The following is a 24,087-nucleotide window of genomic DNA, read 5'->3' on the forward strand; positions in this document are numbered from 1 at the left end:
ATGTTGTGATCATCTGATTATTTGTCTCACTTCCTTCATAAAACTGCTAACTCTTTCATAGTGAAAAATGTTTCTCTTTCATATTTGTATGCCGAGTTTCTAGCTTAAGGCATGGTTATAATAGAATCTCTGTAAGTATTAGTGAACAAAAGAGGGACAGAAGGAATGAATGATTTGCAGAGAGGAGGGAAAAAAGGAAAATGAAGGCAGGCAGGGAGGGAAGGGGAGGAGGTTATGAAAGAATGATCGATTTTTCAATTGCTCTTTGATTGGTGCTGTTACATTTTTCTTAGATTGTGTGTCAGGCTTCTTTACAAGAGCTATTATTTTGCAAACCAATCATTCAGGATTCCGAGAATTTAATAAACTCTCCAAGCACTTTTTTTTTTTTACCCTGTGCCTCCTCTTACAGACAAGAGAGGCAGATTTAGACATTTCTGACAATAAAACTAAGCAAGAGAATAAAGTCCAGATCGTTAGGACCCTTGGGATCAAAACATAGAATCCAGGTTTCAGAACTGGCCACAGCTTGGAGAACGCTTGTTAATTGCAACAAGGCTATGGATGCAATAAACATTCTGAGGTTTATCTTGCTTTAATGACTTGTCTTGAGTGGCTTTGATCTTTATATTTGATAATCATTTTCAAATGGTCTAGTGTGTTCTGAAATTGGAGTAGTGGTTCAGGGACTTGAGATCCTCCTTGGGAATGACAGGCTACAATCAGCATTTGCAAATAGGCAATGCTATAGGACTTGCTCTGTGAGTTGTAGAAACAGGTCAACCACCTGTGGAGGAGACAAACACCCTGGTCCAGTGATGAGAGCAGGTTCTCTGATGAGAAAAATACTGTGAACATTCAGAGCTAAGGCCAGTTTCCTACAGCTGCATGAGCAAGCTAAAAAGAGAGTCGTGTCTCTTGGGCACCTCTCATGAGGTAGACATAGTTCTAGGCACTTTCTCATGTGTTACCTCCTTGAATTTTTATACTCCTGTCTAGCTTGAATTTTATAATCCCCATTTTACAGGTGAGGAAATTGAGGTTCAGAGAGATCAAGTCACTTCATTAAGGTCACAGGGACACTTCTTGGCAGAAGAGGTAAGATGTGAACCCTAGAATGTCTCTCTCTCTCTCTCTCTCTCTCAAGATGAGGCTTTTTCCCCCCCAAAAGTTGTAAAGCCAGTGATTACAACAATGAAGTATTTCTTGGTGTGGTAATGCCAGAAGAAAATCGTGAATGCAACAATGTGTAGCATGAACTTTGGTGTACTTGTACCCCATTTTCACATCGTTGAATGAAAAATAGACCTCAGTCCAGAACAGTTCTGTCTAGAACTGTATTTAAGAATATTTAATTATGAAAGTAAGTAGCAGTGATTCTCACTACATAAGACAGTCCTTCCTATAAACTATAAGTAGAGTAAGGTTCTGAGGCACTCCATTTAATGTTATGTTTTCATATTTAAAAATTCCTTTAAAAAGAGATGTGCTTGTTTCTATGGTACTCTCCTGCCTTTTCCTTCAACCTGAAAAAAACTGTCACCAGCCTCTAGCTTACAGGGGGCATACTCACAGCCAGGTGCATCTCAGACAAATCCTCCCGAAGCTGAGGGCATCAGCAGTTGGCCAGTACCACTCCCATGACCTGGCTACACCTATCAGGAGCCCAGGGAACAGAATGGGGGCAGGACACTTCTCAAAAATCTCCTCACCTAGCACTTCAACAGTGGGGAAGTCAGTTGGCTTTAAGTGGGAATAGAAACAAACCCTGGTCAGTCTCGATCTGGGCTCACTGTGAGAGGTACCTCTGACCAGCCATCTTTAGAACGGGAGAGCCAGTGTATTCTGTTTCTAGAGCTGGAAAAACCCAAGCTTTCCATAATTTCACTGAAGGGATCTGTTGTTGTTGTTCTGCATTTTGAATATACTTCCCTTTTGCTTCCCTTTCAGTAAAACAGGCCCTGACAACCCTCTCATTGAGATTATTACAGAGTTGTACCATCTCAGGCCAGTGCATTTAGGAAATATGTTATTGGCACTCACCAGCGAGTGAGATGCATAAAGAAAATATTCTAATGACGGTTGAGTTGAGAGAGCTTTGATCTCCCTCCAGAATTGCTCTCATGGCTTTGAAATGCAGTTCTGGCAGAGGGGTAAAGTCTGGGTGCCTTGGCACTCTGAGCTGGGCCCCCCCTGAAACTGACATTCCAGGGGACCCACAACCTCTAGAGCAGGATCCAGGGGTATGGGCTGTGCAGGAAGCAAAGAGACACGAAGTCACCTCTCTAGAGAGGCAGCTTGGGGTGAGGGTCTGAGTTAGGAAGGGCTTTCCAATTGAGCCCAACACGTACCAAACTCTGTTGGTTGTGATGCTAATTTGATTGTTGGCTGAGGTAGAGGTTAGGGTGGGGAGAAAGGATTATGGTCACACATGTTCCGGAACACTCATACACTATCTGCTCTGCTCCCATTTTGTGTATTAAAGGCTCTGATAATTCTTGCCACTAAAAAAACATACGTGTTGGACATTGTTTAACACAGCATGTCCTAAACTCATTTGAATCAGAAAACTTCCTTTAAATATGCATCCGCTTCTTGCAGATTTAGCCCTCTTTCGGCTGTGATTTGGAAAACACCGATCGAATTCATAACCTCGCCCAAGATAGGGATTCTGAGCTGCAGACCAGGTAGCAGAGTGTAGTGAGAGAGGCCAGAAACTCAAGCAATACAGGTTGTGTCTAGGGGTGCTCAGCTGAGGGGGAGCCCAGGGCTGCAGCCCCTCCCACGCTTGACTCTCTAAGCCACACACCCTCACAGGGAACTGTGTCCACCTGAATGAAGAAGTGATGCTACTAATTTGTGAACATGTGCTGCTACTCATAGGCTAGTGAACAGAAGTTTATTGTCAGGGCCTTCTGTGTCCCTTCTTCAATACCTCGGGCCAATCACTTCACTTCCCTGAGCCTGGACTTCCTCGTCTTGTGTTGAAATTCTGCAGTTAAGAGAGTGGTGCTCAATCACTGCTAATCCATGATTGTCTGTCTCTCTCTCTTGCTCACTTGCTTGCTCATTCACTCATTCAAGTTTTAGGGAGCACAGAGAATTATAAAGACTTGGCCCCCACCTGCTTGAATCTCATAGTCTGATGGAGAAGACAGGTGCTCACAGAGATGGTAACATAAAGCAGGGGGACAAGTACTAGAACCAGAAGGGGGAGGCTGTCAGGAGGGAGAAGTCATTTTGTAGCTAGAGGTGATCATTTTGGTGCTGCTCATAATTAACATGGTAATAACAATAATGTAATGAACATAGACTATGCTAATCAACGAGTGCCAGCTACATGTCAGGCACTGAGTGAGGCACTTTCTCTGTGTGACCTCTAGACCCACCACCCCAGCCCGAGAGGTGGCTGTCATCATCCCATTTTACAGGTGATGGTGACCAGGAGTGGATGTACGCTGGACCTTGCAGGAAGATTTTAAATGTCAGAGATTAAGGAAGAAAGGTTTCGAGGTAGAGGAGGAAAACGAATGGACACGCATAGGAGTGGGCATAGCTGGGGAAACTCAGCAGTTCTAGGAGTGGGGAGACTCTGAGAACTTGAAGTTGAGGTTGCTGAAAGAAGAAGAAGGTTGGATGGTGGGGATGAGACTCTGGAAGCTGAGACTCAGGGAACCATCCAGAGGCAGACTGTCAGTTTAGGGTTTTGTTGTTGTTGTTGTTGTTGCCAGGAGGAGAAAATAGGAGACCAGGACCTAGAGGGGGGGTGTTTGCCCAGGCTGTGCTGAGCTGTCCCATTTAAACCTGTTGGTATGCTCAGTGACATGCAGAGAGGTGAAGCAACTTGCCCATGGCCGTAGGTCTGTCCATCTAACCCTGAGTAGTACTGGCATGTAAATTAATAAACACACCAAGATTTGGATTTATATGGATTTTTTATGGATCATGGGCAATGATTTTTTTTAATGCATTTGACCAATTTGCAAGGTAGACATAGGGCCAAGCGTTCCACAGTTGCAAAACAGAAAGCCAAGTGGCCCTGCACAAGTCCTTTTCCTTCCCCTCTTCACCCAACTCCCCAGACTCTAATGGCCCCTCTCCATTTGACCTGCTCTGCTTTTCCCTCCATTCCCTGACAAGAGGGATTAGACATTCTCTTAAAGAGGTAGGGGAAGAGAAGGAAATACCCACATGGACTCCTATCCCCTGAGATTTTCCCTTGATGATCCAGCTTGGCTCTGCATTTGTGGGAATACCTCAGCCAGCAGGAGGAAGGCTCTTAGCCACAGAGCTGTTTTCCTTTGGGTGGATCCCCCCAAAAGAGATGGAGAGGAGAGAGGCTGGGGCCGGGGAGCCAAGGCCCTGGATGGCTGCCATAGAGTCTTCCTCTTGGGGGAAATGGAGGCTTCTCAAAGTGTGAAAAAAAAAAAACACACCTCATGTACAAGCAAGGGAGAGGCTCCAACATCCCACATCTCTGCCTTGGGCCAGGACTAATACCACCCCCAGAAAAGATAGGCTTCTGTAATTACAACTGAATAAACAACCAATTAAAATGTCTCCCCTGCCCCACCTTACCCCATCTCTTCCCCTCTTGAAGCCTTCCCAGCCCAGAGCAGCAGGGCAAAGAGGTGACTTTGTCTAATAACATCTGTGTCCTCTGCCTGAGAGAATGCTTGATGGAAATGGACAAATCAATTAGAAAATAATAAATAATGTGGAATGGGCTGATCCAAGAAAATCTCGGCTTCTCTTTTGTTTTCACTCGCCCACACATTGTTTCCCTTTTCACCGTGGCCCCGAGTGAGCCTGGAAATGAGGGTGAGCTCGTGGGAAGAATTAGACACTTTGAGATTTGTGCTTGGCTTCGTCACTGTTTATGTGATCTCTGAACCCCTGTCCCTTCATCTCTAAGATGGGGGTAAATAATAGAAATAGCTAAACATTTATTGAGGTTTCCTACACACCAGGTATTGTTCTGTCTTTTACGCTTTTCCTTTATTACCGCCCCAAATCCTCTGAGCAACTCAACGAAGGTAGATTGTTTTGTGTATACAGAAACTGGGGCAAAAAATAATGAAGTAAATTGCCCAGCGTGATCCAAACATCAGATCCATCAGTGGAAGACCTGGATTCAAACCCAGGACTCTGGCTTGAGAACAAGTCCTCGTACCCACTGGGCTGCATGGCTTTGAATACTGCAGACACGGAATAGAAGGTGTTGTCTAGCACAGGGGCTGGTGGACAGCAAGTGCTTAATAAATGTTGGTTTTCTCTTTCCTCTTTCTTTCTCTGGTCACAGAATAGACTGACTGAAACTCCTTAGAAGGCTTCCAGTCTAAGAAGGTGAAGGTAGGATTTTCAGGGAGAGAAGGCATGGCAGCAATATTTCAGGTCAATATCTGAGCATATGGCTATCCTGGAGACTGGTCAGTTCAACCCAGACATACCTATGACCTCTCCTGTTCCTGTCTGTATCACCAACTTATGTTCACCTTATTTTGAAAAGCCAGAAAAAATTATGGTCACATGATCACTGGGCTCTTGGTGATGTGGGGGACCAGAGGGCTCTCTAGGTCTCAGATATGTCTATTCTCATTGGAGTAGAGGAACGGGTTTGTGACCCATAGGAATGCTCTGTGAAGCATTAAGATAGCTGCTGCTAATCCAGTGTATTAGCAAAGAAATAGGCCTTCTAGGAAGGAAACTGGGGCCTAAGTATTTTAGCTTTTTTCTTTCCCAGTGTAAATTGAACCCCATCAACATCAACTGAGTGCTGACCCGTGGCAAGCCCCATGCTGAGAACGGGGTAAACAAAAATGGATAAGGCATGTTCCCCACCCCAGGGAGCCACAGATGGTGGTGGATATAGACAGGTGGAGTGATGATTTGGAATAGTGTGAATGTGTGTACTTATAGGAGGTGGATGAGTGCAGAGATGGCAAAGGAGGAGGTGTGATGGGAATCAAAGAAGACTTCCTTGAGGAGGGGCACCAGAATGGGCTTTGGATGTGTTTATCAGGGGACGAGATGGGGAACCGAGTCCCTGACAGAAAGAACAAACAACTCAAGTGAAGGCATCATGGATGATGCGTCATGGTGGGCACCCCCAACCCACACTGGGAAATTCGAAAGAGGGAGCAGATAGAGAGGTGAGGCTATAGAAGGAGGCAGTATCTTGGAGGCTGTGCTGGGGATCTTGGGCTTACTCTTGCACATACAGGAGGCTCTTCTATGACTCCAGGAGGGGAAAAGAGAGGGAACTGTCATAAAAGTATTCTACCAGCCAGGATTTGGGCCAACCTGTCACGGACAGATAGCATTATGAAAAAGGTAAACACTTTCAACTCGCTCTGCAACCTTAGCAAGCTCTGAAAGTTCTTTATGTCTCTTTTCCCTCCTGTGGAATATGGGCATAATGATCCTACCTACCTCAGTCTTATTAAGAAGATGAAAGGAGATAATCCATGTAAAGTCTGACCACATAGAAGAGCCCATCAAACACTAAATATCATTATTCATAGACTTTATCTCACCTCCTACATCAAGCTGCCTGCTTGTTTATGTATATTTTTATTCAGTGATTCATTGGTTCATTTCCAGCCTTACTCAAGAAATGATTATCAGCTGCTCATAAGGATACATGACAGCAGACATAAAATGGGGGCTGAAAGACTCAGGAGAAAGCAGCAAGATGCCTCTGTTGATTTAGAAAATGATCCATTGAGTAATGTGCCTGTGACTGATGGAAAGCATTAGTGTCTCTGTGGTGATAGGAGAGCCAGACTCTATGAAGGAGGAGTTCTTATTTATTGAGCACCTAGAATATGCCAGCCTCTTTTCAAAGACCACCTCTTCTACTCGCCAACATGTGTTCATTGTATGTATTGAAGAGCTAATGATGATAATGGGGAGTTAGTTCACTTTCCTGATATGCCAGTCTACAACGGCAGCCATTCCAAATGCAATATCCCTAAGTCCATTTTACAGACTAACAAATAAAGGCATACAGAATGTAGAATCATCTGGTGGGGGGGCGGGCAGCATGATGCCCGGTGACAAGAGCATAAGTTTCCTGGGTAGACAGAATTGGCCTTGAAACCCATTTCTGTAACTTTGGGCAACCTATGTAATCACATTTGGACCATGTGTTCCTTATCTTGAAAAGGAAGCAATAACACCTCTTTGCAAGGTTGGTGTGCAGATAAGAGCAGGCCTCCTAGTATAGTCCGTGTTTGCCAAATAAATGGTTTGACGTTCATAGTGAATGAGTGAAATAGAAAAGAAGCCAAGACTAGAATACATGTTGCCTTTTCCGTGGTCTGTGTCTTTGATTTACATCCACATTTATGTGGCCCTGTCACCAGTCAAGATAGCAGAGCCCTGAAGAGCAAAGATAGAGATTTTAGGTAAATCTTGTTTCTAAACTGAACTCTGCTATTTATAAGCTGAGCAAACTTCTCAAATCTCTTAAACTCACAAGGACTTAATTTTCTCAGCTGTAAAATGGGATCATCTCACTTACCTTATAACACCATTGGGGGGAAGTCACGGAGGTAATGTTTATAAAGTGTTTAACGAAGTGCCTGGCACATAGTAGCTCTTAATTACTTGGGGAATAGCTGTTATTTGAAGAGTACCTTTTTTGGATGGTGATGACAGCTAAGGTTCTTTTTCTATTACAGAGCATACTTGGATGTTAATGAACTGAAGAACATTCTTAGACTGGATGGATCAACACACCTTAATATCTTCTTTGCAAACTCCTCGGAGGAGGAATTGGCAGGAGTAGCAACTTGGCCATGGGACAAGGAGGCCCTAATGCACTTAGGTGAGAATTAGAAACTTCTTCAGGAGGAAATTGGATTAGCACAGGAATAAATTTAGTGGCAATGATAATGATGATGATGAGCATGACTTGGATGATGGTGGTGGTGGTAGTGATGACGAGCAATCTATTAATTGCTTTCTAGTATACCGAACTCTCTAGCATTTCTTATCTCATTTCAACTGCCGAGCATTGCTCTGAAGAAAATAACATGGTACTATTAGCCCTGTTTTACCAATGGGGAAACTTAGATCCACAGAAGGAATAGGGCTTATCCGAGGTAACACGCAAGTCTGTGGCAGAGCCACATTTGGAATTCAAGTTTCCAACTCTGTCCTTGGATTGCTTTCTTTACACACCCCTTGCCTCTTAGTGCATACAAATATCCTCTCAGCCTGGTAATCGCTTTGTGCTGACACAACTAAGTCATGAGTTGGCTTGAGAGATACCAAAGAGACCAAAGAAAGTGAGTTATTCCTCTGTGTTCCACTAACACTACCAGGAACTCTTCTTACACTCAAAGTGTGCTGTGTGTGAACACAGACCAATTACCGAAAGTCAGAAAAGACCCTGGTTTCTGAATCAGGCCCTATAAGCAAACATTGTAGTTCTTTAATTTTGATTTTTTTCATGCTCCCTTCTAGTACATGTCTATATGTACACATGCATTTTTTTAACTTACACATCTTTGAAATCACAGCATAGATAGAATTTTATGTTCTCTCTCTCTCTCTCTCTCTCCCTTTTTTTTTTTTACTTAATGTTATGCTCCCTACATGTTTCCACATGGTAGCATTCTTCCTAATCACTTCTGCTCCATCCTTTTTTCACTTAACATCACAAGACAAAAGCATCCTTCCAGGTAATTTCCGTCTCTCTAAAGGAGACATTTTTTCATGACCACATAATATTCCATTGAGTTTACTCAGCCACTTTCCCCTTGATTCAATGATCCCATTCTTTGCAGCCCTGGATAATGATGCCTCCCTCAGCGAGCGTCTTCATCTGGGAAGGTTAGGGCTCAGCAGAGTGACCATGCTGGGTGTTCTCCGAGGCCCTGACTACTGTCCCAGTAATACGCCCAGAGTCTAGTCTCCGCTTTCAATCTGCAGAATCTTAAAAATGAGGGAGTGTGCAGCTTCACATGATGAAGACTTCAAACTTTACACTTAGTTCCCTCTAGACTGCTCTTATTCCCCACTTACTTTTAAGGGAATGAAACCTATCCTGTGTGTGTGTGTGTGTGTGTGTGTGTGTGTGTGTGTGCGCGCGCGCGCGCACTCATGCACGTGCATGCATGTATGGAAGTGTGCTGTTGCATAAAGAGAGATAGAGACAAAGATAAATATGTATTGGTTCCCGTCTGGGGGGATTTTAGCCCCTAGGAGATATCTGGCCATGTCCAGATATTTTTGGCTGTTACAAATGGGGGGATGCTACTGGCATCTAGTGGGTAGAGGACAGCGATGCTGCGAAATGTATAGATTTAGCCAGAAAGAATTAACCAGTCCAAAATGTCAGTCATGCTGAGGCAGAGGAACCCTGAGCTAGATGATGATTGGGTGGAATAGACAGGGAGACAGGCAGACAGAGGCTGGGCAGAAAAGAGTGTGCAGCTTAGGCACACTTCAGGGTAGATGATCCGTTTCCATCGCGTGCCTCATATGATGTATGGGAATCCTGCTGGCCCAGAGCAATACACATGGTTGTTCTCAGCTATGATTCCACTTGGCAGTATGGCCTTAGGCAAGTCTCTTTCCTTCCCCAAGTCCCAGTTTGCTCAGATTTTAAATGAACGGGTTAGACTAGATGGTCTCCAGGGACAGTTCTCGGCGCTGAAATGCCGTCCTATTGGAAAAGCAGCTGAAAGTCTCTTCATCAGTGTCTTAGAGGGGTTGAACAGCAGGCTTCTAAGTTAGAGAAAAATACTCCTGATGATTCTGTGAATTTCAGAGGCTGGCTCAGGACCAGAAATACAGAAGGCTATAAATCCATAGCATGTTATAGTATTTCAGGATGATGTCAGGCTCAAACTATTTCACCTTTTAAGAGAGGCAGTGAAACAGGACTCGAGCTCTGTGCTGTCGCTCTGAAAAGGGGTGAGTCGGGAGGGGATGAGGTAAAACAAACAGAGCTGGCCCGGACATTAAGTCTGCAATCCTGTCACTATCCCTAGAAATACCTGTGGGGTCCTAGACCTTTCCACCCACCTGCCCAGTACCTCAAAGTTGAAGCTTCATGGGGAGACAGAGAACCATGGGTACTGTTGCAGCTGTTTATTTTAGAGCTCGCCAGAGATGCAAAGTCACTTTTCCAAGATCACACAGCAGGGTCAAATGGAATAGGGGTTGCCTCTCCTGTCAGGCTAACTGTCCCCATCCCCCTAACCTGTCTTCTTCCTGTCCTGAGAAATGCTGGCCAGAAGCGATTTCTCTGCACCAGACCCGACCAAACCCAACTTATTAGAACCATACATATATTTTACCATCTTTTCCTGCTGTGATGCCATGATCCCTGGAAAAAGGCTTGGGTGGGAAGGGGATTATGTTTCATATTATGATTGACAGGAAATAATTGAGAGAGATTTCCTGTCTCAATTTCTCTTCCTCCCTGCCTCTCTGCTTGCCACTTCTCACACACGCGTATGTGTGCACACACCCCCACACACCCTCTCATACATCTTTATCTTTGTGCTAGAAGGCTCTGAGCAGTTCAGAATTAATAGACTCTGTGAGCCCCATGACTGAGCAAGCTCGCCCTCCCGGCAGTTCAATCCAAGAGAAAACTCCCCCCACGCCTGCCAGTTCAAATCAAGGCCCTGCCCCATCACCATTCTTTTATAAGACACCGCTCTGCCCTTAAAATCGCTACTTGCAGAATGTTCAGACCTGTATTTTAACCTCCTCTTAAACACAGTTGGATTTTAAAGTTTAAATATCTCCCTACCAGCCTATATATGTTTCTCCAGTGCCTAAACTGAACATGAAACATGCTATCCATTGATTCTGCTGAAATCTGTTCCATCAATCTCCCCAAGCTAAGCCAGACTCAATCTTCTAAGACACGTGGGGTAGACAACTGCTTCTCAAACTAGAACATACAGACCAGTCATCTGGCGCCCTTGTTAGAATACAGATTCTGATTCTCTAGGTCTGGAGTGAGAGGCCCCAGATTCTGTATTTTAAGTCACCTTTCAAGTGATGATCATGCTGCTTATTCTCAAGACACTCTGAGAGTAACGAGTAATTAGTGTAAGGTATCCACTGAATGTGCAGTGTTATGCTAGCTGCTTATGTGTGCTTAGTTAGACCTCAGAAAACTTCTGTAGTTGGCTTAGCATTCAGCGAAGATTCAACAGACATTTACTGAGATACGATATTCCAGGCTGTGTGATTGGCATTAGCTGTAGAACTCATTAAGGGGCCTGGCTCTGGAAGCTAAGGATCTTGAGTTCAAATCCCGATGTGAAACCCTACTGACTCCTGATCATGAGCCAGTGACTTAACCTGTCTAGGAAGTCAGTACACTCCTATAGGGGTTGTGAGTTGGTTAAGTGCTATTCGATGCATGAAACACTGAGCACGGGGCCTGAGGACACGTGATAAGTGCTCAAGAAACATTGGCTATAATGATACTGTCATAGTGATGAGCCCAACATGATGCTGGCCATCCTGAGTGCTTATTCTCATAGAGCACCAGAGATGAAGTGGGATTCAGAGACGGTAATCAGTTTGCTCAACGTCACAGTGTTGGTGAAGAGCCCAGAAGTGGGACCAAGGTATCTGATCATGAGGGCTTCAATTGGACAAGAGTGTGCAGAATGTTTGTAAACCACAGCATGCCTTACTGTTGAAGGACAAGGTAGCAGCAGAAACATCTACCAGCCCAGAAATCAAAGTCCTCAAATGCCAATCATGCCCCTTCTTTCAAGTTTGAGAGCACCTTGGTTAAGTTGTCTTACTTCTTTAGGCATTGGTGTTTTCATCTGAAAAAATAAAGGGATTGCACAGAATGACTCTTGGGACTCCTTCCTACCTAAGCAATGATTCATATCACAAGTCATAACGGTTCTCGGGGCAGTGGAGTCACAGGGTGGAGAAGCCTGTCGTTACTTTGGGCAGCACCCCATTTACCCACGATTGATTGGGGGATTTCTGCACCAGGAAGCAGGGTGCCCCGTTTGCTTAATGCTCTGGTTTTCCCCTTGCAGGTGGCATTGTCTTGAACCCGTCTTTCTATGGCATTCCTGGGCATACCCACACCATGATCCATGAGATTGGGCACAGCCTGGGTCTCTACCACATCTTCCGAGGCATCTCAGAGATCCAGTCTTGCAGTGATCCCTGCATGGAGACGGAGCCCTCCTTTGAGACTGGTGACCTCTGCAGTGACACCAACCCGGCCCCCAAACACAAGTTCTGCGGCGACCCGGGGCCAGGGAATGACACCTGTGGCTTCCATAGCTTCTTCAACACCCCTTACAACAACTTCATGAGCTATGCAGGTAGGGACCCCTGCTTTTCAGGGAGCACATGGCCGGGTGTCACACACGGGCTCAGGTCCTGGCTCAGAGAAGCCTGGGCAAGGTCTTCCTTTACTAAGACTTCTTCATCCCAACAGTCCCTCATCCTAGACAATCAGGATAATAGTCCTTGTGTGAGACCTCAGGGGTACTTGGAAGCTGTTGTATCTGAAGACTCCTCAGAAGGGCGCACTTTAGGAGGCTGACTGGGGCCCAACATCAGGAAACCTGGGTAGATTCTAGCTTTGCCTCTGGATCACCTGATGCCTTTGGGTCTATCCCATCCCCTCTCTGGGTCTCACTTCGCTCAAGAAAATGGAATCTTTGGATCCAAGGAACGTTGGAGAAGTTTCCTCCTAATTTTGCAGCTATATTTTTCTAAGCTGGTGCTGACTGCAGCTTTTTCCTTTTCTTCCTTTTTTTTCTTTTACTGCAACTTTTTCTTAAACATAAATCTCTCATACCCTCTTTTACTATTTTACTACAAAAAAATAGAATGCTTTTGGTTTTGCAATTTGCATGAGATGGGGACATTCTTTTCCTAATTCCATATATCCTGTCAAAACTCTTTTCTTATACCATCAGTAATAGTGCTAGAGACTCATTCTTTGGGTTCAAGGATGTCCTGTACTTCTTTTAGAATAACATATCAAGGCCACTTCTAGCCCTTAGAACATTTTTGGAAATTTAAAACAAGGCCATCTCAGCCTTCACTGCTGGCCTCTTAGACCAAGAACCGTAGGGCCCAATCCACAAATTGCACATGGTAGCCCAGCATTGAATTTTATTATAATATTAAATTTAAGTGTCTCTTGCCCCTATGAAAATAAGTGAGTTCTGTGAAGGCAGATATTATCTCCAATGCCTCATGGTATTCCCAGCACCTAGCACAGAGACTGGTGCTTAATAAATGTTTGTTAAGAAGAAAGGGAGGGAAGAAAATGAATAAATTCTCATAAAGGTATGCAAAAGTGATTCTAATCAATAACAAAATTTCTGCTTGTATAAAAGTTTGTGGTTCGTAGAGGACATTAATACACACTATCTCATTTAACTGGCAACAAAACTGTAGGGTAGAAACTATCCCCATTTTACAGATGGCTGTACTGTAGCTCACCAAAGTCCTTTGCCCCAGGTCATGCATCTGACCCCAGGCATTTTCTTCTCTTCTGCTCTTGTGCAGCTCTTCAGAAGAGACCTAGAGATGGGTGCGTAGGAAGCAGAACAGCCAGGCTGGTTTTCATATTCTGTTCCACAGAGATGGGGGTGCAGGAGCTGTCAGGCATGACTCTGGGGAGCTCTAGATGGGACTCCATCTCTCTTTGAACCAGGAAAGCTCCCTGTCAACTGTTTCCCATTTCTTCCGGGGTTTTGCCTCAGATTGTGTTGGAAGAGAGATTATTGCTGCTGAAACCCAGTGAATTTGATGATCCCCAGTGGGTCTTTCTGCCTTCCTGTTTGGGCTGATGACTTCTGGGGGCCTCTTCAGTTTAAGGCTCATGTCGTTCAAACCTGAGATCTGTGGAAGTGTCGACCACCCAACCTTAGCACCATAAAGGGGTCTTTAGGTTTAGGTCTTTAAAAAAGACCACAATGCTGGGTATTGCCTCAAAAGCAGATTCCCACTAGGCTCCCTTTCCCAGCCAAGCCAACATCCCACATCCGGTGCCCTGTCCTTTCACGCAGCTCTACTTACGTTCCATTTCTATAGCACCTTTCCTTGGCCAGCTCGATGCACATGGAAAATAAACAATAACATGAATTTGGAAGTTTGCCGGACTGTTAGGGGCCTCAGAGCTGCCACTAGCTACTAGACCCCCATAAACTAAATCTTTTTTTTGTTGTTGTTCCCCTTCGTACAGATCTAAAGTGTGATTGATTTACCGTTGTTTTTTTAAAGGAACCCCTCAGCTCAGTGACCCATTAACAGCAGAACTAATTCACTGAGCTACGATAACAAACTTACACCCGCAAAAGCATATTCAAGGCGACCACGAGCTTTGAAATGTTTGTTTTCCTTAGGATCTCTGATAGATGAGGTGACAAAAGCAGTTGGATGAAATTCAAAATGCAGAACAGGATCGGGTTCTCATGGCCAGGGAGAGCTGTGCACAGACGCTGCGCAGTCCTGGCCAGAGGGTGGGGACCCTGCTGGGTCAACTGCCTGGGGTTCCTTCCTTCCTGGGCGCTTCTTCCTCTGGCCTGGTCACTGGTTGAGCAAAGAGTCTCGTGCAGTGCTGTCCACTAGAACTTTCCGTAAAGATGGACATGTCCTGTGTCCATGCTGTCCAGTATGGTAGCCACTAGCCTGATGTGGCTCATGAGCCCTTGAAATATGGCTAGCGAGACTGAGGAACTGAATTGTTAGCCTTCAGTAGTCTTAATTAATTGGAATTGAAATAACCCCAAAGGCTGGTGGCTGCTGTATTGGTCAGCACAGGTCTACAATAATTATTTATTTAAAAAAAAATTTTGAAATTTATTTATTTATGCTGAGAGAGAGACAATACATGTAGGGGAGGGGCAGAGAGAGAATCCCAAGCAGGTTCTGCACCGCCAGCACAGAGCCCGATACAGGGCTCAAACCCAGGAAGCCGTAAGATCATGACCTGAGCCAAAACCAACAGGTGGACACTCAGCCAACTGAGCCACCCAGGCACCTCAATACGTCTGCATTAATTATTGAGTGCCTATGACGATACACCACACACTGTGAAACACTTCATAGGCTTGTCTTATAGAATCCTCAAAATAACCCAACGAGGTGAGTGCTATTCTTACTGAACCTATTTTACAGATCAGAAAGTGTGGGTTTCATGTAGCCTAAGGAACTTGCCAGGGTCACACAGCAAAAAGAAGGTAAGCCTTTCTCACTGTGGAGCCTGTGCTTACAATCATTCATCATCTGGCTCTGTTTCTGATGCTAAGGGAGGTAGAGGGTGTCCCAAGTACTCAGTTCAAGCAAACACCAGGCAGGTTGATCGGGGCAAGCTTAGTTGAGCACCAGGGGAGTACTGTCACCTTGAGCTGTTGGATAAGCCCTGAGCAGGTAGAAAAGCAGAAGCCTAGACTCTACTTTCTGAAGATGATGGGCCATAGGAGGTCCCCCGAAGAGCACCGTCCAGTCAGGTCTTCCTCAAGAGTGAAGAAAACAGGCCTTCTCCAGCCTACAGGAACAAGTGTCTTGTTACCCTCATTCTGCATGTCGGGGCCTTTCAATACAAATGGATGCTTCAACCCTGTGCTCCCAGCTCTCAGGAATAGATCCTACAGAAATAAATTCATTGACTTCTTTGAAGATGTAATCATAAGAATGTTCTTAGCAATATTCATTGTCCAAGTATCAATTAAGTATTTACTACCTGCCAGGCGTGAAGAAAAATGCTTATGTGTGTGAAAAATTAGAAACTGTTTGCAAGTCTGATGAGAATGGATTGTTGTAATAAATCGTGAGGCCTCTGTATGATAGAACATTATGTGGTCACTAATGATAGTGTAGTAGATGAAGAAGAGGGGTAAACAGAAGCAGAGTAACCTGGTGCAGAGCACCAAGTTTGGGGGTGCAGGCACTGAACTTGAATCCTCCCTGCATTAGCCTTTGACCCTAGGCAGTGACTTCTCCTCCGAGCCTCCCTTACTTCCTGGATAGCATGAAGGATAATCACACCTCCCTTTTGTGATAGTAGGTGTAATCATGCAGGTAAAGGATTTAGAACTGTCCTTGGTACCATAACTAGTTCTTCCTAAGTGATATTAGTGGGTTTATTTGTTAACTATTTAATGTGAAAATGGTCAGGGAACCTCGTACAGTGTAAGACCTGGCATGTGTGTTTGTGTATGAATATATGTATGTATATAAATGTATGTATATATATGATGTAAATATATTTATGATAATGAGAATTATAAATATTTATATGCATATACATACACACACATATACTCCTATGTACTAAGTATTAATTGTATTATCTCTAGGTAATGAGTTTAGGGTTATATTTATTTCTTCATAATTATTTTTGGCACATTCCACATAATTTACAGTGAATATAATCATTTATTATCACTATCATTATTTAATAAAAACCAAAAAGTCAGGGATTCTTACAAAGGACAGCTATCGTTATCCATATACTAGATATGAATTAGCTTATTAAATGCCCTCATTAGCTTTAGGAGGCAGGTAGTATCACTATTCCCTATGGTTACAATGGGTACAAACGAGGCTGGCAGGGGCCAGCATTTTGCTCGGGGTTCCACAGCACATGGCAGCCCTGGGTCCATGACCCAACCTCCTGTGCTCTGCAGTCTCCATGCTGCAGAGGGGAACATGTTCTGGAGAACAAAGTTCAGTTACCAAAGTCAGGGCAATTCACCAGCATCATGGGGATGGCAGCATGGGGATGAGATCCCCAAAGTCCTCTCGGCTTAGGGATAAGATGGGCTGGCTGGTCCTGGAGATCACGTGTCGGGAGGGGAAGCATGTGGAGGCAGGAAGCCAAGAGGGACTGACTCTAGACATGAGCTAATTGAGACAGAGCATTGTGATAAACGGAAACCCTTTGGTACCTTCCCCAAGATTCTGATAGCACCTAAGTCTCTAAGCAGTGTACCCTGGGACAGACGTTTGCTGACTTCTACTTTCAAGTAGAAAGACCAGTGGCCTGGTCACTGCATTTCTGTTTTCCTGCTAAGTTCTGTCATCTATCTCTTTTTCATACTCTTTTTTATTGAGAAACATGCAAATGGCTAATTTTTAAATCATTAATGGAAAACACACTCTTTTGGGAGAAAAGGAAGAAACACAAATAAGAGTGTCTGGAGGAAAAAAATGCTGGTTTTCTCTTCCATTCATCTTGATAAATACATTATGTCCTCCAGCTCACTGGGTCCCCACAGCAGCACTATGGAGTGGGGTCAATTTAAATGTCCCCAATTTATACATGAGGGACCTGAGTTTTAGAGTTACTTCTCTCTTTTGGAAGTGACTTATTAGTATACTACTCAGTGCCTGTGCCTTAACATACATAGACATTCCCCTATTAATAGCCAGATGTGTTATTTCTGATATTTTTTTACCATTATAAATGATGCTTCAGAAAATATCCTCGTACCTAAATTTTCCATATGTTTCTTCATGAATATATGTCTATTGAATTCCTGAATGTGATATTGCTACATCAAAGAGAATGAATATTTCAAATTCTGGGATTTATCCTGCTTCTGGTTTTCTAATGCACACGGACACGTGCACGCACGTGCTGTTCGCAATCATGAGGCAGTGAGGATTTACTGAGCATTTATCATGGTTCTTTGTGCTCTACTCCCCTTACCCTTTAACCGAATTCGGAGATGAATGTTCTTGTTAGCACCATCATCCCCATTTACAGATAGGAAAACTGAGGCACTGAGTCGTGAATTCACTTGCCCATTTGCCTCCAGATCCTTCATGTATTGGTCTCTTTAACCATACTTTCTTAGTCCCTTCTCCTGACTCTAACCTATTAAGTGGCTTTTCCAAGTGCACTTTTTGCATTAAGAAGTGCAAAGCTCACAGCAACAAAGAAAAACGTACCCGATGATCTGGCCCTTCTTAGACTGAGACATTTGGACTCTATTCTCCAGGCAATGGGGAGCCATAGAATGTTTGTTATCCAAGGAATTAGATGGCTACATCGGGGCTCAAGGGAGATGTATGTGGTTAAAGATACTTGCTAAGGGACACCAGGCTCTACTGCTTCTTCCAAACATATGAAGGAGTCCCCAGGATGCTGGAGAAGAGACAGACTGTCAGAAGTCACTCAGGAGATCAGAGGCAGCTTCTGTGTATAACCTCCTTGTACTCCTGTCCCTTCCCCAGGCTGGATTCTCAAGGTCCCATCCAACTGCCTAGCACCTGCCCAAAGTTATTTTCTGTTTGTTTGATAAGGGGGAAGTCAGTTTATGTTGCAGGATTCCCAGTGGCGGGTTTATTTTAAGATCTGGCGAGCCCCATGCTTCTCTGTCTGGGGCCCAGCTGCAGAAACCCTGACCTGGCCGACACCTCTGGGAAGTGGTGTTTTTGGAAACCAAGCGAAAACAGTGCCTTGCTCTGCCCCTGAGGCAGTTGAATAAAGCTGTTGGAAGGGTAGACAGGAGGCAGGCTTCTTCCTTGAGCGGCGAGTCGAGAAGAGAGTAGGGCTGAAGGTCATTTGATCTAAAGACATTTAAGAGGTTGTATTCCAGTCAGCTCAGACTCAGGCTCACATCCTATTTATCAATCACCTGCAGGATACTGTTCCCATACAGGGTCTCATTTATGCTCAGGCATCCTTCTATTGATTAGAAACATGGTCTTGGCATCAAGACTGCCTGGGTTTGAGTCTTGGATCTATCCCTAACATTGTGATCTTAAATAAAGTTGCATGACCTCTCTCAACCTCTATTCCCTTCTCTGTAAATGGAGAAAATCATAGTATTTACTCCCCAAATCGTGGGAGTGTTAAATGTGTCCAAGGACCAGTGCACCATGCCTGGCTTATACTAAGCACACAGCAAATGTCCCAGTGACAGTGCTGTCCTCATTCCCAGGACGGACATGAGCCTGATTGTTCCTAGGGCTGCCTGCCTCTGGCTGTGCTCACTGCAAAGGACACCATGTCCCTGGGTCCTGTAGCTCCCTACAGTCCTGACCTTTCTTTCTCCATCTGAGCCATCCAGTCTGGTTGACCTCAAGTACCTCCTTCTTCAGAAGCCTCCCTGGAACACTGCCCTTCCCCAACATTCTGTCTCTTGTTCATCAATGGTCAGCATCGCAGTCGTCAACAGTCTTCTGATCGCCTTGACTCATACAACAAACTGGCCTTCACTCTATAGTTAGACTGGTCCCTCCTCTGGGGCAGGAACATTTTAAGTTTCATCTTCCCGTGGCCCTTGGGACAGAGCAGAGAATATGGGATAGATGCTCAGAAGGTTTGTGAAGGACAGTATCACTGCATCCATGGATAGTGGAATGGATGAATGAATGTATGGGTGAATAGAAGGGAGTGAGTGAGTGAATCAACAAGGAAATGAATGAATGAATGAATGAATGAATGGGAGATACTGGGTGAGTAGTGAGGCAGGAGCAGAATAAAGAAATACATCGCTTACTGACCAGGGATTTGGGGGCCCATGGAAAGCAATTTACCTGTCCCTTGTCCTTAGCTGTGACCTCTGGGCTGCTCAGTCCCATCCACCCTCCCCTTCCTCCCGTTCCCTCTCACCTGCCTCCAGAGGTGATGACTGCACTCATTTGTGCACAGACCATTAACTCTTAAGCACTGAAAGAGGCCAGCTCTGTGTTGGCAAGGACTGGGGTGCTGGCTGGCTGTTCCCTGGGAGACGTCATAACTCTCTCATGCCCTCCCATGCAGCCAGGTTTTTATCTCTCCCTCTGCCCGCTCGCAGATGACGACTGTACGGACTCCTTCACGCCCAATCAAGTTGCCAGAATGCACTGTTACCTGGACCTGGTGTACCAGAGCTGGCAGCCCTCCAGGAAGCCGGCGCCTGTCGCCCTGGCCCCCCAGATCGTGGGCCACACGACCGACTCCGTGACGCTAGAGTGGTTTCCGCCCATCGATGGCCACTTCTTTGAAAGGTGAGTGTGGCCTGTGAAGCGGTGATCCCTCTCTCTCCTGCCAAGAAGAAGGGACTTCAGAAGGGAAGCAGTCTTGGAGAGGAGTTGTGCTGTTTTCTCTGTCCTTGCTCTCTTGTTCATCTGGAGCCCCTGGCAGTTCAGCCACTTAACAGTGACTGGTCCAGATAGGCATGTTGTAGATTTGGGGGTCAGGGGATACATGAATGATTGCTAATTGAAATTAATAAGTAATGATGCATGCTTTCAATGAATGAATGTTTAGCTTTATTTTATTCTGAAATACCTGGAAACTCTATCCTCTGGGATGGAGGTCCTGATCTCTTCTCCATGCATTCAGGATTTGAAATTGCCCCTGGCTAATGGGTAATTGTAATACATGTATAATATATATTAAATATCAAGGCGTATATGTGTATATGTACATATTCATATCATACGTGAATATACATGCATATATATATATATATATATATATATATATATAATATATGTATAATACATATAATTAGAATCTTTGTGCAGAATATTTCTTTGTAGAATTGAGGGTAGAATTTTTAGAAGACCAGGAATGATAAACCGAGGTACAGGAGTTCTGCTCCCCCGTCTGCCACTTATTAGCTGTACTGACTTGGGCAAGTTACTTTCCCTTGCAGAGTGGTCTTCTACCTCAGAAACGTGTGTCTTACGATGCCTCAGTGGTCTGCAGGCGTGAACCTGAATCCAGGGGTCTCTTGTGATGCCTTTCAGCACTGAGACCCTCTGAGGAGCTCAGGCTTTAAGGAAAACAGATTCTAAAGAGTCAGGAAAATAGATTAAGATGTTGACATTTACCCTTGCCTTTAATTTAGGGCTTATTAGTGTCTTAACCTCTATCCCAGCCCTTCTTTGGAGTGTTTTATCTAATACTGATGATATACCATTGATGATGGCACAAATAAAAGCCAGCTAATGATTAACAAATAATTCTCTGAGGTTGTGGCTGTTGCCATTCATTAAGTGCTTACTCTGGGAAAGATTCTGCATTAAAAGCTTTGTTTGCAGAGTCTCATTTACTCTTTCTAGTAACTCTATGAAGGGGGAATCATTTTCCTCATTTGCTGGGTAAGGCAGGAATTGGAACTGAAAGAGGCTGAGAGATTTGACCAAGAGCCCGTAGAAGTTGGTGGGAGCTGGGCTCTGACTCACATTTTGCAGCGTCTTGTCTCTGGCCCCTGTGTGTTTTCATTAAGTCCGTCTAAAATTTGAATTATGAAGGGGGTGTTACCCCTACCCTCAAAAGAGCCACAGAAGGTGGTAAGGAGCTCTCGTGTGTGTGTGTGTGTGTGTGTGTGTGTGTGTGTAAATACATATTAGTTCACGGTGCCACATTAAATTGGGGCTCTGGGGCACCTGGGTGGCTCAGTTGGTTGAGTGTCCAATTCTTGATCTCAACCCAGGTCTTGATCTCAGGGTCGTGAGTTCAAGCCCTGCATTGGGCTTCTCACCAGGCGTGGAGCCTTCTTAAAAAAAATTGGAGCTCTAATTTTCTACAGTACCATCAGTCTCTGAATCTAGAACCTTTGTCTGGCAGCTGGGTGCATGTGTTCATAGGGGAAGGAAATGTAATCCCTGGGCCCTCTATAAAAACCCCCTTCCCCTGCCCCCAGCCGCCCTCACTGGGAGCTCAGAGCTGGGTTTGGGAAACCTCATGTGACACTTCAGAGCAGGCTCTCCAGCAGCCTGTAGATTTATTTATTTTTTCTGTGGCGATGAGAAGTATCAGACTTTTGGTCAAGCCTTGGCCTCAATTCCACTTAAAAATGGAAGTTTTGTAAATGAAGCTTCCTGTGTATGTATTTAATTTATATTTCATAAAGCAGTTATTGTCCATTAAATAAATACCATCTGATTGTTGGAACCTATTGGAGGGTTAATTGTTGTGTAATGAGATAGGTCTCTATTACATGGTACCCTCAGCTCCAATCAATATGTTTTTAATAACCTATAGTCAGTTGGTACTTGAGGCTCGTACAATAGCTATTCTGTTCAGTCTAAGATTTCATAACGGAGTTATCATATGTTAAATTAAAACTGACATTTTAGAAACATGTCTAATTAGGGTTAACAGCTACGTAGACGATAGGCTATGACTAAAGGAAGTTGGTCCACCAGTTCAATAAATTGTTATAAAGAAATGGAGCTATCACTCCCGCATACACTCAGTTTGCACTCATGTGCATTGGCCTGGTGCAGAGCATACAAGCTCTACTGACAAATTGTCTGCACTCCGCTCCCCGCTCCACCACTCTTGGTCTATGGGGCCTTTGGCAAGCCATCTCACCTCTTACTCTCTCTGACCCTCTGAATCTTCTTCCGTAATTGTGCCCACTTCAGCTGGATTTTGTGGGGAATTCAACAAACATGTGACATCTGTGGTATGCCTAGCACACCCTCTATGTTCAAGAAATATTAGCTCCCATCTCATACAAAGTTTCCCAGAGCTGTTTAGCTACTTGAAAATTCTCTTTCCCTGCAAAATCTCTGGTGTTTTCCACTACATCCATCAATGCCAACCTCTCGCCCCTGGCCATCCCTACGTCCTCCTGCTGTTCCTCACATCTGTGGTCTAAGAGAATACAAGGGTTTTCCTTAAAAAAACATATTCAGATCCTCCCACAGCCTGTGTCCTCACACATGGGCAACTGAATAAATAATTCAAGGCCACCCCTGGCTTTTCTAACTCCTTTATTTTTATCTGTCTTGCAAACATGTGTTGACGGAATGGTTTCAGTTATCTGAACAATTGGTGGTGGGGTATTAGAAAGAATTCTGGACTGAGAAGCAAGAGACCTGGGTGTCAAGTCTTTGCAACCTCATTCATTTCCTCTTCCTCTTCAGCCTCAGTCTTCTGATCTGTAAGCCAAAGGGCATCTAGCCTTTTGCAACCAAGCTTCCTATTGCAAATCTCAGAACACAGCAAATGACTTGAGTAACTATTTCTCAATTCTCCCAAGAATGGTACATAATGAGTACCATTCTAGATGCATAGGAGAGAAGTAAACTCATCATACACAGTGGACATCTTAAAGAAGCACTGTTCAATGGTACTTCTGCAGTAATGGAAATATTCTCTATCTGTACCATCCAATATGGTAGCCATTAGCCAACTGGCTATGAAGCACTTGAAATGTGACAAGGGTGGAACTGAATTTATTTAAATTTATTTAATTTATAATTTATTAAATTTATTTAATGTTAGTTAACTTACGTTCAAAGACCCACATGTGACTGCTGGCTGCCATATTAGCACAGACTTGAGCTTTAAGCTTTGATTCTCATGGAACCTAGGTAAGAAAGATGATCTCTTCCAGTGTTAACATCCTGTATGTCTGTGATTTCAGAGAGTGTGTGTGTGTGTGTGTGTGTGTGTGTGTGTGTGTGTAGATACAGGTGCAAATAAAAGTCAAATAAATGCCAGAGGTAAAAAAAAAAAAAATCCTACATACTCCCTGGATGTATAGATACTTCCTGATTTTGGTAAAGCCTTTACAAGCTATAACCTTGGCGTGAGTACATTGTACTCATGATCTTCTATTTCCTAATCTGTAAAATGGGAACATGACCCACTGCCCAGAATCACACCATTGCTTTTTAGTTGCTGACTTAGCCTTTACTTTTGTCCTTCTTTCCTCAATCCATGTTTCATTTAGCATTCAGAGCAATCTTTTTAAAATGTAAATTATATCATGTTGCTCCATGACTTGGAGTGGCTCCAGTGGCTTACAACCCTCTAGTGGCTTCCCATTTCTTTTATGTATGATCACCATGTGGTCTACAGGACTTCCCATGATCTAATCCTTGCCTATTTGTCCAACTGCCTCTCTTACCACTCTTTCCTTCATTCGTGACTCCTGTCACTCACACTTCCTTTGGGATCCCTATACACCAAGCCCTTTTTTTCCTGCTTAGGTCCTTTATGTTCCTGCGACTGCCCCTGGAATACTTTATATCCACTCTTTATGTCATCCTTCAGCTCTCACCATAGATGGCATTCCCTCACTAAGGCCTTTCATGACTGTTCCAATTTTAATTAGCCCAGTACACCTCTCCCACTGGTATTCTTGCATACGTCATTAC

At 44.2% G+C, this 24,087-nt stretch overlaps 1 protein-coding gene across 1 annotated transcript in view; it reads left to right on the top strand.

Annotated features, from left to right (window-relative positions):
* PAPPA (pappalysin 1) overlaps positions 1 to 24,087 on the top strand; it is a 243,825-nt gene that overhangs the window by 46,489 nt on the left and 173,249 nt on the right. Inside the window, exons 3-5 of the mRNA XM_060608872.3 lie at positions 7,686 to 7,831; positions 12,039 to 12,332; positions 19,779 to 19,971. Of these exons, the coding sequence (XP_060464855.2) occupies positions 7,686 to 7,831; positions 12,039 to 12,332; positions 19,779 to 19,971 (633 nt within the window). The remainder of the gene's footprint in view (positions 1 to 7,685; positions 7,832 to 12,038; positions 12,333 to 19,778; positions 19,972 to 24,087) is intronic.

The sequence above is a fragment of the Panthera onca genome, chromosome D4, assembly GCF_046562875.1.
Source record: "Panthera onca isolate mPanOnc1 chromosome D4, mPanOnc1 haplotype 2, whole genome shotgun sequence".
Classification (NCBI taxonomy): Eukaryota; Metazoa; Chordata; class Mammalia; order Carnivora; family Felidae; genus Panthera; species Panthera onca.